The 14,672-nt window shown below is 39.0% G+C and overlaps 1 protein-coding gene across 8 annotated transcripts in view; it reads left to right on the forward strand.

Moving 5' to 3' along the window:
• Window positions 1-14,672, forward strand: part of KLHL32 (kelch like family member 32) — a 240,785-nt gene that overhangs the window by 191,982 nt on the left and 34,131 nt on the right. For 7 of the 8 annotated variants that reach the window (XM_045084237.1, XM_045084238.1, XM_045084241.1 and 4 more), the window contains 2 exons: window positions 10,999-11,057; window positions 14,342-14,534. In XM_045084237.1, coding sequence (XP_044940172.1) covers window positions 10,999-11,057; window positions 14,342-14,534 — 252 coding nt within the window. Of the gene's footprint in view, window positions 1-10,998; window positions 11,058-14,341; window positions 14,535-14,672 lie in introns of those variants that run through there. The other variant, XM_045084242.1, reaches the window with a different exon arrangement.

The following is a 14,672-nucleotide window of genomic DNA, read 5'->3' on the forward strand; positions in this document are numbered from 1 at the left end:
AAAATAACCACCAGGACTGTGTCTTGTAGGCTTTGCTGAAGAAATTTCAAACTTGGGTATAAATAAGCCTTGGCTAATAGAAGGAATAGGTCTGTGCTTGACTTGGACAACAAAACAATGATGGATTAATGAAATCAATGTAATTCATATTTTCTTCCACCTTACATTCCTTCCATTGATTCATTTAGTTTTCATATGTTGTTAATGCATTCCTAAATTTAATATGACTTTCTCACACATATTTTAATAAATATTTCCTATTTTCTTGGTTATAAAACTAGCTCTTAAAAAATGCTGCAGTTTCCTTACATATTCTTAAAGATATAACTACTTTACCTCTTCTTTGGTGAGACCTTAGAAAACCACAGAAGCTTATCCTAGACTGGCTAGATCTATCATCCTAGTATCAAGCTGATTTCTCTTTCAATATGGGTCTGTATGTTTCCTTTTCTGTGTTATTAAATGTATCAACTTATTATAGATCTTATTGCTCTATCACTTTGTTTTTCCCCCACTGTGAAAGGAAATACATTTTCTTTGTTCTTCCTCTGCACTAATGTATGCTGCCTGTGTTAACCATACTTAATGAAAACAATCACAATTTTCTCAGGTTTGTTTCTCCCTACTGTGTACTTGAGATGAAAAATTCACTTCCCTGTGTACAGTACAATAACTTTAATTGGAAAGAAAAGGAAATCACCAGTGACATTTCTAATACCTTCTGTCGTCTGCCTCTTTCCTCAGGACCAGCTTATAATAAATCAATTGTGAATCTAACCATGGATAGGGAGGGGTACTAGGTTTGCTAATGGCCCCCTTAAAAAAACAAGGCAGTTATATGTCACCCTATCACTGATTTAGAAGCATTACCCAGCTTTGTTTTTGCAAATAAAAATATTTGAGGCTATTCCTTATCCTTTACCAAATAATCAAGTATTTCCAATTTAATTGATGGGGGATTGGGTAGTTTGCAAGCATACTTCTGGTAGTTTGAAAGCTTTGCCTGAGGTGAAGGAAGTAAGGATTTTAGAATGTGGATTTTAGGATCTTATTTCTGTTCCATAAAACACAAAATGAATGTTTCTTTAGAGGTTCAATATTTCTAGCATGTTCACTGCCTCTGCATACTCCCTCCCTTTTCTCTGTCCATTTTGGGGTCAGGACACCTTGAAACCTGTCCATGGTTTTTAAAATGAGACAAGCAGAGATGAATTCAGAAGATAGGCTGTATGGATATGCCCATTAGCATTTAATTTAAGATGTTAGAGATAGTCAGATTTTACAGGATCCTGTAACATTTGACACTGTGACCCAATTCACAAATGCTCCACATCATTTCTACTTGAAATTCACAATACTGAAGCAAAAGAAGCATTAAATATCCTGCAGTTGTGCTTTAAAAGTTATGCTCTCCATTGTGAGATATTGTTTGTGAACTACTAAAAAAAATCTATCTCTTTTTGTGAGTGAAAATTAATCCTGAACTCATCTTGCAGAACAACTTACCTTTTCATTTTCATCAAATGTTGCCAAGATAATGGGAATCTGAACCAAAAAATTAGTGCTTTTAAAAGTATAGAAATAAGACAAATGGTACTACATTTATTCAAAAGCAGTATTTAGTGTTTTCTTGATTCTCTTGGTGAATGCTACTTCCTTACTAAGTCTTGTGCTGGTTCATAGATTAACGATTAATTCAGCAAATACACTTCCTACCCTCTAGGAGCTGACAATCAAAGAACTTTTCAGATATTTCATTAATGAAAGAACATTTGTTAAAGCTTCTTTAACTCCCTAGAAGATACGTTTATTTTCATCTTGGTTAAATTTATATGAAGCTCGCATTGCCCCATTTTAAATGATTTTAATTTATTCAAACCTACTAGAGGGACTTTGGCTTTTCCAATATTCATTAAAATTAGAACAATGCAAAATTTCATAAACATTTTGTAAATGCCGTAGTTTTAGCTTTTCTCTATCTTGGTGAATATTATTTTACTTGCATCTAAAAAATTACATACAAAACATTGATAAATAACAGAGGGTTCAGTGAAGGCTGGCTTGTGGTACCCTGAGGTCACAGAGCATGTGAAACTTGATCCACTTCTCACCACCTGGGAGGTGCTGAGCAAGTTTCCTAACCTTCCTTAGTCCTCTTCCAGGCTAGTGTGGAGTGACAAAGAAGAGTAAGACACATATCCTGGACTGGGACTCACAGTGTAGTAGAGGGAACAGACTCTTCAACAGATGATTACAGTATCCAGTGTAATACATGGGATGGTCAAAGTCTTCCCCAGAGACCATAGTGCAAAGCAAGGAGTACTTCATGTGGGTTTCACAGAGGTTCATAGCACATCTTAATTTGGTCTTAGGTCCACTGGCTGCTTCCCATGTCCTCATTAACCCCTCCTTGTCCTCATGAGTGGGCTTCATGGTCTAGTCATTTCCATAATTCTCCTGCCCTTTAGGAAGCACTCACTCTTGGACAAACCCCATGGTCTATTTTGTTTGTGCCTGTTCCTGGGCAGCTGAACCCTGTGGGAAGAGGCCAGTTGACAGGAGGGCTTGATGTGAGATCTACTCAGCTCCCCAAGCCCTGTCTGCTTTATAGGAACATCCTTCCACCCCGCCCCTTCGCTCCCACCTCAGCTGTATCCGTCCTTCTCAGCCACCCCTCACTGGGTAGAACTTCCTCAAAACCCATGGCCCTCAGACTCAGAGACAAGACCTTTTCTTCTTTTCTTTCTTTCTTTTTTTTTTCAGAGCAAATAACAGCAAGGAGGGTCTTGCAGCAAGTCAGCTGAGAGGAGATGAGGCAGCGAAGAGCGGGAGGAGTCAGATGGTCAAGAGGTGGGCTGGAAAGGGGCCAGCGCAGAAGGTTGGGAGGAACTATTAGCAAGTAGGGTGAAGAGGAGGGTTCTGGTGAAGGAGCATGAGAATGTGGGATGGTCAAGGTTAGAGGAGGAGTGTTAAAGGAAATTAAAAGTGAAAAGGAAAGGGCTTGCTGAGAGGTGTCCAGTACTGCTGGGACCTTAAGGTCCAGAATATTTATTTTCTCTGCAACTTTCGATCAGGAACCCATTGGTAACTTCAGTGAAAGTAGCTATAGGGGAGTAGAAGAAAGTAAAAGCAAGAATGCAGTGGTTTAGGCTGTGAAAGAAAAGTGAGGAAGTCGAAAGTGCATGTATAGACCAGAAATACCAAGATACCATCTAAACTTATCTTCCTGAATCCGAGCTTCCCAGACAGCTTTCTGATTATTATGCTTTGCCTCTTGGGAAGGGATGTGCTGTTTCTAGGAACACGCATATTTCAACCCATCTCACAACCATATTTTTTCATTGTAAATTAACAAATAGCATTTTGGGTTTAGAAAGAAAAAAAGGAGAGTAGGAAGGAAAGAAAAAGGTGGAAGTTTGGCTGAGAGAAGAGAGAGTAGCTAAAGGAGGAAAGCCAGCCCACTGTTAAAAGAGGGAACTTTTTAAAAGAATGCAAGTTCATTAAGCAAATTGGTAGATAAGGGAAAGAAGAGAACAAAACTGAAGGTGAAGGGTTTGGGGCATTCTTCGGTTAGTAAAAGCTGAAAGCATCCTCCTAGGTACCAGGAATGGAGCGAAGTCCATGGGATACCATAATGACAATAGGCATAGGGGTTCAAACAGGCAGGAGGTATTTGGAGAGGAGTTTAGTCTTGGACAGGAGAAGGGGGATCCATCAAGTGCTAAGCCTGGAGGGCAGGAGACAATGCTAGATGTGGACTTAGGTAAGCTCCCAGATGAGGGTCAGGGACCTGACGAGGTTCCTTATCCATGGAATCAAGTGAGAGACAAAGTCGTCTGTTGAGGTTGTGCTATGTCGGGACTAGGGAGACAGTCTGAGGGAGGTAGCCCGGGGGAAGAAAGAAGCCTCTGAGAGAAAGCAGAGGGAACCGACACGTTTTTTAAAAATTAAGTGTCGGAGCTCATACTAAGGTTGGAAACAGCAAAACTCTGGTGGCCCAGTTTGTACCCCATAAGAACAAAATCTTCATTATTGCTTTACATTCTCACAACCAGCTGTCTTCAGCGGTTACTTTTTGCTCCTTTCTTTTTACGTTGGCCCCAGCCTTCACTATTTTCCATCTGGAACAAGATTAAAACAAAACCAGTACGGTAGTGTCCTGAGATGAAGCCAAACAGAAATGACCCCTTCTATAATGCTTTTAGAAGAGCCAGGTGACTGAAAGAGTGAATAAATAAATAAAAATCAAACAAGAAAGAGCTAAATGGTGTGAAGAAAGCAATAAGATCACCTATATTTTCCAAAATAATCAACAAAGGTTTCACCCGAAACGGACTTCCCTTTACTCTGAAGAAGCTGCACTTGGTTTACCCTCACATTTCTGCTCACGAGATGAGGTGTAAAGGTGTTAAATGATGTTCATAGATCCCACAGCTGGTATTTGACAGAGTTGGAATTTGATCTCTATGTCTCTGGTTTTTGAAAACCATGCTTTCCCCGCAAAAACGTACAATGCAGTTATCACTCCAACGAATGTCTCAAAAGCAGCTGTTTAACACTGTGAAAAGAGTTCCCAAATGACGTGACTGAAAGTCAACGATATACTTAAGGATGATCGTAGATTATCGTACCTGGAGACTTGTTTAGATCCACGATCACTTGATTTTCTCTAGTTGTTTAACTGACCACTTTTCTCAGGGCACAGATTTGAGCCGTGTAACGTTTTCCTTTTTGTGGAGAGAACAGCCTTTGTTTAGGTGATTGTTTGTGTCTGACCAGATGGATCTAAAAAGAGGTAGAATAAGGTGGGAGCTGAATTGCTTTACCTAAGAGTATGGGACATAGGTCATTTTCCTTTGTTCTCAAGAGGAGAGAAGGTTAAAGCTGAATCATGGAAGTGGGCAATCGCTGAAGAATTTGGTTGATGACAGGAGGGAGAGAAAAGACCCAACAAGAACAGAGCAAACCAGGACACTAGAGACAGGTAGAGGTGACCTTGAGAACTTAACCTTGCTTGGAACCTGCAGAAATCTTTGGAGGCAGGATTTCATCTTTCTGTAGAATGAGGAATGGGACAGAGAATTTTTCTGAGATTTTAAAGGGCAGATGCCACTTGCATTGTGGTGGATTTTGTCTTCATTTGTCGTTGCACCTATTTTAAATAACACATGGCCCATTCTTTACATGTTTTGCATCGCAAGTTTGTATCTGTTCACTCTAGGTGACATAAATATAATTTATAAATTTATATTTTCAAGTGCATCATCCTTTATTTGTAGGTATTTTGTAAATTTGAGAATTTCTTTACGGATTTTGAGTCTATTAATTACCCATCCATTTGTGTGGGTATCTCAAGTGTGACAGAAATAATATGGGTAGTAGTTTTAATTTAATGCATGGATTAAGTATGCTCCTATTCAAGATGCTAATTCAGTAGATACATTCTTGGCTTTGATGGTTTATGTAGTGTTATAAACACTAAAAATATGGACAGTCTAATGTGTAAAAATAGATAATAAAAGTTTTTTATTATAAGTTTTATTTATTATAAATATTCCCATGGTGTCCCTTTTTTTAAGGATTAGTCACAAGTTTGGCTTTATTTAAAAAATGACTAATGTGAACTCACACCTAATGCCAGTCATTCTTTTGATAATTATATAATTAGTGTGTAGTTTTCTCGTTTTGAGAATTAAAGCATACTTATGGAGGAGAAGCTTTAAACTATTAAAGGAAAAAGTCTTTGATACCTTATAAACCAGCTGGTCATTCTAGTTATTAGAAAAAAATAAATCTATTTCAGACTACAAAATTCATTTATTAATTCAAAATTCTATACTTCATTATATTTGTTATTTTTTAAAAATATTTCCTACATGCTCATTTATACTTTTTATGGCAATGATAAGAAGTTTCTATAAATAAATTACTACAGCACTATAGTAAACTTCCTCTGTGGGTCACTTGCAATGCTCCGCATTCTGGGTTATATAAAACCTGTGAGAGAGATGTTGTCATCTCCAGTTTGTGTATGAGGAGTTTCAGCTGGCCTGTGTTAAGTGCTCCCTTGAGATGAGAGTCATAAAGGAGCCTGTGTGGGGTGATGCCACAGCCTGTCCTGAAGCTTGCCCCCTAGCCTAGTGTACAGCTGACCACGGCAGGCTTCCAGGAGAGCTGAGAACTTGAGGTAGTTTTCCACAATCCTGAATTGGCTGGCAGAGTTCCAGAGTGTCTTCCCAGAGAGCATGGACATGTTTGGTTCTTTGCATCCTGCTCCGTCCTTGTAAGGGTCCTAGTGCCGTATTACGTACACAGGCTTCCACTAAAGAGTGTAGTATAGGACGGTCCATCAACAGATGTATTTTCTATCCTCAAAAAAAAAAAAAAATTAAAAAAAAAATTGCAGAGCCACCAGACTTGACCTACCCTGACCAATGTAGATTGAGAGCTGTTTCCCTAAACACTATTATGTACACCTTGTCAGCCTTGACCAGTCGTTGCTTGTGAGCACAGTGAGTTTGGGAGTCAGTGAACTCCAGTCGTGGAGACAGAAGTCACTTGCTTGGCAGTCACCTGTCATCCTTTCTCCCATACGCAGTCATCCATTTGTCACCACGTTTAGTGAAAAGCTGAACAGGGAAGCTTCAGAAAAATGCTTTGCTCTCGTCTCGATGATAGAACGCATTTCTCATCGCTGGTAGCACGGTGGTAACTTTTCATTCCTTCTGGCAGCTTTTAAAGACTTATTTGACTTTGGGGGAACCTGCAGCATATCTTAAAGTCACAGTTCAAAAGTAGAAGACGGGGGGGAAAAAGTGTAAGACAGGGTTGTTCATTTTCAATTTTGGCTGAAAAGTCTTAACTTCTACCGTGGCACTTCAAAGTTCTGGAAAACTTGGCTTTTAAAAGGGATGCTGATACGAGATGGCATACTTAATGACAAATGTATCTATAGAAAGCTGTTAAGATGCAGATTATCCCCCCCTGGGGTGGGGGAGGGAGATCAAAACTGCCAATCTGTAAAATGTACTCGATCGAGGGAGGCATCGACTCTATCTTCGCAAGCGCTCTGATTGCAGGGGACAGTATAGCAGCATGTGGCATCATAACCCAGAGCAGGCAAATCAGCTTGATGACTTTCAAAGCCAGGAATACTGCTGCAGGCAAGGGTACTCCAGTCTAGGAGAAATTAAAACATATAGAGACTGTTATTAATTCCATATCTATTTTTGTATAGTCAAATCTGTATGCAAATCCTTAGCATCTCATTTCCGCAGATTAATCTAAAAGTGAAGAGTGTTATGTGAAGAGAATGTAATGATAAAGCTTGGCAAATAACACTGCGAAAGAAACCGGGGCCGCCAACTTGGATGCTTTCTTTAAAATTTATTTTTTTGTGCTGAGAACAAAAGGTTTTTATTAATATGATCGTTTGTAAATTATTTCAAAGGGGGAAAGCAATAGAAGCAATTTCAAGGGTTTTCCCTTGCAGTCCTGACTTGGTAGAAGTTACAGTGCTAGGATTTTTAGGCACCTCCTGTGGTTTAACATTCCAGAAGTAATCAACCAAATAACTAACTCGGATTTTTATTTTTTCTTCCACCTAGTAACCTAGTGTCTCATTTCTAAACATTGTCATGGGAGTGAAAATTTGTATGTAAGGGTAAGAAATCTAATTACGGCCTGCAGATTTGGGAGTGGGGGGAGCTAACTATTATGAATGCATCTGTAGAAGAGAGCAAATAATAATTCTGAAGAGCATGAAGATAAATTGTATGCCCTGCCTAGGAGAGAGGATGTAATAGCTATATTTGAATCCATTGGTTGTACATTTAATCTATAATGGGCAGAGTCTGATACATATAGTGGTGTAAATATTTTCAAATAGGTTATAAACAGATAGTTTACTGCAGTAGATATTAATTCTGTCCCATCTTTCTAAAACAAGGAGAGAAACTGTCGAAGTTTTGAAGCAATGGGTGGGAGATTGACCTTCTGCTCTCTCTCATTTGGAGAAATGATTATAGGCAAGCTGGACATTCATCTGGTGCTTATGGCCCAGATCAAAAGCACTTGGCAATCATTTTCACCCTGAAGACTTGTGTGGTCTCAATAGATTTGATTATTCTTGTGTAGTTATGCTGAGAAAGAATGATTGGACATTCAGTTTTTAATCAGATAAAAGAAAAGGAAGGTTGGGAGGAAAAAGCAAACATAGCTCTGTGTTTATTTGGACATACATTTTGACTCTATGTAGGCATTTCAACCTCAGCTTGCTTAAGTGTATTTTCTTTTCCTTTTATTTTATTTTAAAATGAGACATTCAATAGGAAATGCAGAGAAGACTTTCTTTGAGGGCAGGAAGCTCATTTCTCTCTGTTCTTTGTGGATTTACTCTGCAGATAAAGCTTTCATTGAGCTTAAAAGTAGTTGCAGGCTTCAGAGAGAATTTAAAAAAAAAAAGCCCTCCAGTTAATAAAAGCCATAGTCAATTATATGAAAGAAATAATCTCCTTATTGTGATTGCATGAGAGAGTAATGATTGGCCTGGACAGGTTCCCTTCCCTTTATGTAGCCATTGGTATTGATTGATTATTCGGCTCAGTTAAGGACTGTGCACAAATCCTCTGGATTCTCGTTGACGTGATTCCTGGCCACCGGAGTTGATGGTGGTGACCGATCCAAAGTACTGGAACTGTCAAAGCAAAAATTATATGGGACAAAGTTAAGCAGATAAGGAAGACTTTGTTCAAGGCTATTGCAATAGGGGAGGGAGACCAGAATGCAGTCTGAAATGAATTGTGCTGAAGAAGAGGCAGGAGGGTTTTCAAACACTGAGCTTTTCTCAGTGAGAAAAGTACTGAAGGAGTTTTGGGGTAAAGGTTGATCAGTGTGATGTATTGAGCACATTCAGTTACCCCTGATTTTGTAACTGTTTTTCTCTGTGATTAGACCATGTGTATTTGTTGATTGGCGCCCGGAAAAGTGAGGCTCCTCCCTTTCTTCAGAGAGACTGGGAGACAGAGTGATTACCTTCCATGATGATTCCGTTTCAATGGGATGGTTCCTGGGGCTTTGAGGAAGTTATTCTCAGGTTGTAAAACTGAGTAAAGCTTCTTAAATGATTTCTATCTCAAGGAAGCAGAGAAAGAATTTACAGATTTTCTAAAGTGCAAGAAAAGGGATGTCAGAGGCCAAGAAGACAGAGAGAGGGCTATTAAAGTTTAGTCAAACTGAGAAAAACGTTACAGCTGTTTTGGTCATTATTGTAACAGTACATACTTTTTGAATTCAAACAATTTCAACAGGAAACACCTTTGGTCTGACTCAGTTTTAGATCTTCATTGTAAAATTGGCTGCTTCTTTGTGATACTTACTAAAATGTTACTCATTTTATTTTTATTTTTTAAATTTAATTTTATTTTTTCAGTGTTCCAAGATTGTTCATGCATCACACCCAGTGCTCCATGCAATACGTGCCCTCCTTAACACCCACCTCCAGACGCCCCTCCTCTCCCTCCCCTGCCAAACCCTCAGTTTGTTTCTCAGAGTCCACAGTCTCTCATGTTTCATCTCCCCCTCTGATTTCCCCCAATTCACTTTTCCTTTCCTTCTCCTAATGTCCTTCGTGTTATTCCTTATGCTCCACAAGTAAGTGAAACCATATGATAATTGACTCTCTCTGCTTGGCTTATTTCACTCAGCATAATCTCTTCCAGTCCCATCCATGTTGATACAAAAGTTGAGTATTCATCCTTTCTGATGGAGGCACAGTACTCCATTGTACATATGGACCAATAAACGTTAACTCATTTTAAACGAGCATTAGATACTATTTCTTAAGAGATTTTGGGGGGAGGTAGTAGGTTTGCTCTCGTATTCTTGTTTATTTTATTACCTAACATTTACTATCTCCTAGTGTTATTTTCTTATAGAGCTTTTTTTTAATGTGTTTTTTAGTTCTCCCATCTGATGGTAAAAATTAAAGAGTGAAACATCCTCAGTGATTTCTGGGTTTTACAGGGCTCAGTGTACACCACAAACGTGAAACTAAGTATGAGGACAGATAGGAAAACTTTTTTAGAATTGTAATGATATTTTAGTGGTTCTTGATTAAGCAGAAGGTCTTGAGACTTTGGATCTAAGCAATTGTCAGGAGGCTTTGGAAGAGTTGATGACACGGAGTACATGCAGTGCTGTCGGATATGGTCACCCTTTGTCTCATGTGGCTTATCAGGCACTTGAAATGTGGCTAATCTGGATTGAGATGGGCTGTGTCAAACAGACATTGGATTTTGGAGACCATATGAAAAAAAGAATATAAAGTAGCTCCAGAATTTTTCTATTAACTACGCATAGAAATGATAATATTTGTTAAATAAAATCTATATTGAGTTTACTTTCACTGTTTCTTTTTAGTGTTTCATGTGGCTACTGGAAAATTTTAAATCGCATATGTGACTCACATTGGGGGCTCTTGTTATATTCTTTTGGACAGCTCTGGCTCTAGATTTCTTTGGATAAGTCATGTCTTTTCTTAGATGTGGTTTCTCTGAAGAGATATCAAGATATCACTGTGTTGGCGTACAGAAGGTTAGAGCTGTAAAAATTGCCAGTTTAGCTAAGGACAGGAATTTCCCGTATAATTCTGTCGCAGGCATACATTGTGTGGAGATTTGTCTATGTGTGATGTTCATTCCCACTCCCTGCCATTCTTTGCCCCTCATTCTGGCCATGCAGAGCGGCTTGCCAGAACTGGGGCCTCTTGGTAATCTCAGCATACTTGTTGCTTGCTCTCAACTGGATTGCTTCAGAAATGTTTCTTGAAAATGAAACTGCTTCAACAATAAGCTTCTTAATTATGTCATGGGTTCACCACGAGGGTATACAAACAGATCCTCAGCAGTAGCTAATTTTCCTTTAATTGTATCTCATTCTTATGTTGGAATATCTTATTTCGTATTCATGAAAGCTCTAACACATGTTAATCCGTTACAGGTGGGGTAACTAACACAGCACAGTATCAGAACAGACTAATGGTGTATGAACCTAACCAGGTAAGAATCATATAAAAAAAACTCATTACCTTAATTAAAATGAATTTTAGAAGATTTCCACAGTAATTAGTAGTTGAAATGCCAAGTCTGTACATACGCATGCACCTTCAACTTGTGTAGAGAAAAGGAAGCATCTGGATAAACTGCCTTTTGGTTGCCTTTTTTTTTTCCCTCACAAAATTTCAGCTCCTTTAGTTTTATGCGATACACGATGCTTAACTCTTTCAGAGTTTTGCATAATGTAGAAAAAAGGGGCGATAGGCTGATGAGTTAAATGCTCCTTATTCCCATTATCTCAAGTGGCTATTCATATTCAGAGGGATCCAAAGAAAGGATTTTGATTGACCTGTTATATGTCCTTTCAGAAGGCATCTCATTCCAAGAGGAGAACATGCTTATCGTTTCATTACTCCCAAATAAAATAATAACTTTTACTTAACTCAGTGTAGGCAGAATGTCTTTGAGGGGTGTCAAGGACAAGTCTGAAGTAGAAGTATCTGGAAAGTGTGAGGATGTTTCTCATCTGATAGCTAGTGCCTGAGCTGGAAGCATTCTGATGGTGTCTGTGCCTTGTTCTGCCCACTTGCCATCCACACTCAATGAGTTTTTTGTCCCCCAGAAAAGAACAATTTTTATTCTCTTTTCCTTCTACCAAAATATCTGTGGCCTTGGCACATGTTTTCAGGACTTTACCGTTTCTATGATTTTGGTAATGTAAATATTTTTCGTGATTATGACAGTCTTCCAAAATGATTTGATCTGGGAATTTAATATTCATCAGCGGGAGATAATGGAACATGAAACAACAGGTTGGCTTTGGCAGCCTGGGTCAGGGTCGGCCACGAAATGTGTGTCCTGATGACCTTAGTCGATCTGGTGTCCTTTTATTTCAACCTCATTTGATTCCGAATTTAATGAAGGTGTTTCTCTCTTTGCAAGTGTGTTTTCTGATGTATTAGAAGCTGTAGATTTCAGGGACCACATGTCCACGGGCCAGGTGTCTCAAGAGGGATCATTAATTTGCAGTTGCTTGAGTTCGGTGCACACGTGGTTAAAGAGGAAGAAGGTGTTAACATTTCTCAAATGAGTTCTGTTTCATGTTTGTACACACATGCTCTTTTTAAAAATTCTGCTGGCATATTGTTTACGGTGGGTACTGGCAAACATCACATCTGCTTGCATCTTGCTCAGAATCTCAATAACTCTATCATTCAGCCCTGGTGCTTATTTCTCTTCTAGGTCTTTGTGGAGAGTCGATAATGCCTGCCATCTGCCACAGAGCACATCGCTACCTGCCAACAGGCAGGCTGGGGTGACCTCTGCTTCCCCACTACTGATTAGTATTCACACGCTAGCTTATTAGGAGTGACCCCACCAGGCCTCTCTGTTTCTTTGCCTTTGCAGTGCTTGGCGGCTCACCTGGCAGGCACGGCAGTGAAGGAAGCTAAAGATATAATCAGGGGATGTAGGCAGGCTTTACAAACCAGATGGCGTCCACAGTCCTGTGGCAGGGGACCGGACTGCTAATGCAAACGTTGATTCCTAATACCAGAAGGGGTTGCCTCCTAGAAAGCACCTAAGGAAGGCACCATCAGAGTTTTGAGTTAAATCCACTCATGTAAAATGTATCAAAGATATTTCTTTACAGAGTATCTGAAAGAAAGGTGTGGCTATCTTATTAAAGAAGACTTTTGATTGGAAAGAGATTCTTATGACACCTGTAAAAAGGGGGAGCAGATAGGTGCAAGCCTTTCAAACTGTACAAACCACTCTTTTTTTAAGTCTATCTTTAAAAGAGAAATTAGAAATGAGCTAGGAGATATGCCTTTAGTGAATGGACCTTTAGTGACGATTTCCTCATTCTTTTACAGCTTTGTGAACTGGTGAAACGCTTTGTATTAAAAACATCATATGTTCTTTCTATCAAAATCCAAATTTTTCTTGGCAAAAGGAATCTGCATTCCTCCTGTAGGTTAGTGTTTATATACAAAGGAAATGGTTAGATTTACTTACCTGTCCATTGCTTAGTTAAGGCTTAAAATTAAGGTCGTATTTGATTTTCATCTAATTTTGCATTTTAAATTAGATTTTTGAAAGAAGCCATATTGAAGAGGAGTTGAGCATTGTCATTCTCATTAGTGAGCGTGACCTACAACCAAACAGTGGAGGTTTCACCATTCCTAAAGTTGTTTAAAATTTGGCCTTCTGCCAAAACAAATGTATGCCTAGAAATAACTTTTCCCAGTTTGGTAGACAATATGATTATAAATATGCTAAAAGGGATTAGGCAGGGCCGCCTGGGTGGCTCCATGGGTTAATCCTCTGCCTTCAGTTTAGGTCATGATCCCAGGATTCTGGGATCGAGCCTCACATCAGGCTCTCTGCTCAGCAGGGAGCCTGCTTCCCCCCCTTCTCTCTCTGCCTGCCTCTGCCTACTTGTGATCTCTGTCTATCAAATAAATAAATAAAATCTTAAAAAAAAAAAGGGACTAGGCAGCATGAGACTTTGTTGTGACACCAGATCTTTGCTCTTCTATTGATCTTGGGAGGTAAATTTTGGAAAGAATAGCAGAATCACCCTAGCCCTAGTTTATGTAGAGGCCTTGGGTAACCAGTGATTACTATCACAATAATTTTTTTAAAGTGTGTGTTTATTGGACATTATGTGGCACTCTTCTAAATGTTGTGTATTAACTAATTTAATCATCACAACAAGCTTTCAGGTACAGTATGACTCTCCCCACTTTACAGATGAGGAAATAGGCACATAGAGGTTAAGTACTTTGCTCAAGGTCACACAAAGGTTATAAACTCGGGCATCCTGGATCCAGAGCCTGTTTTCTTAAATCATTACACCTAAAAAAAAAAAAAAAAAAAATTACACCTAGTCATGTGCTTTCACTCAAGCAATTTGCATGAGTAAGTTCTCTCAATTGGGTGAGGGAACCATCATGAAAATTTCTATATTCTCATGTGCTTCCCTTATAAAATGCAAATACCCTATAAAATGCAACCCAAACAAGAGGAAATGCCTTTGTACATTGCAAAATACAGCTGGAATATATGGTTCTTCTATATATAAAATATGGTTCTTCTATAATTGTTTTCAGGCAAGAAGCCTGTACCTTTCAAAATATGTAAGCAACATTCTAGTAGAATGGAATAGACAAAGCAGAGTCCCAGCTCTTAACGAGGCACTGCTGTTTTCTGCTTCAGAGGTCTGCTGTTAACAGAGTCCACCTGAATTTATTTATTTATTTATTTATTTATTTATTTATTCTCAGAATAAATGGATAAGCCGTAGCCCTATGTTGCAGAGAAGGGTCTACCATTCCATGGCTGCTGTTCAAAGAAAGCTTTATGTTCTTGGAGGCAATGACTTGGACTACAACAACGACCGGATCCTTGTGCGGCATATAGATTCTTACGACATAGACACTGACCAGTGGACGCGTTGTAATTTCAACCTGTTGACTGGCAAGTACTTTTGACTAAGTAAATCAGGAAAGGTAGAGATTCAAGAAATAGCCACTCTTGTTTTCTTACACATCTTCAGTGCCTCCCTATCTTCAATGCATGATGGCAGAACAACTTGTGTTCATTAACCGGAAAGAT

Source organism: Mustela putorius, unplaced genomic scaffold (genome assembly GCF_011764305.1).
Source record: "Mustela putorius furo isolate JIRA1106 unplaced genomic scaffold, ASM1176430v1.1 tig00000759_pilon_pilon_pilon, whole genome shotgun sequence".
Classification (NCBI taxonomy): Eukaryota; Metazoa; Chordata; class Mammalia; order Carnivora; family Mustelidae; genus Mustela; species Mustela putorius.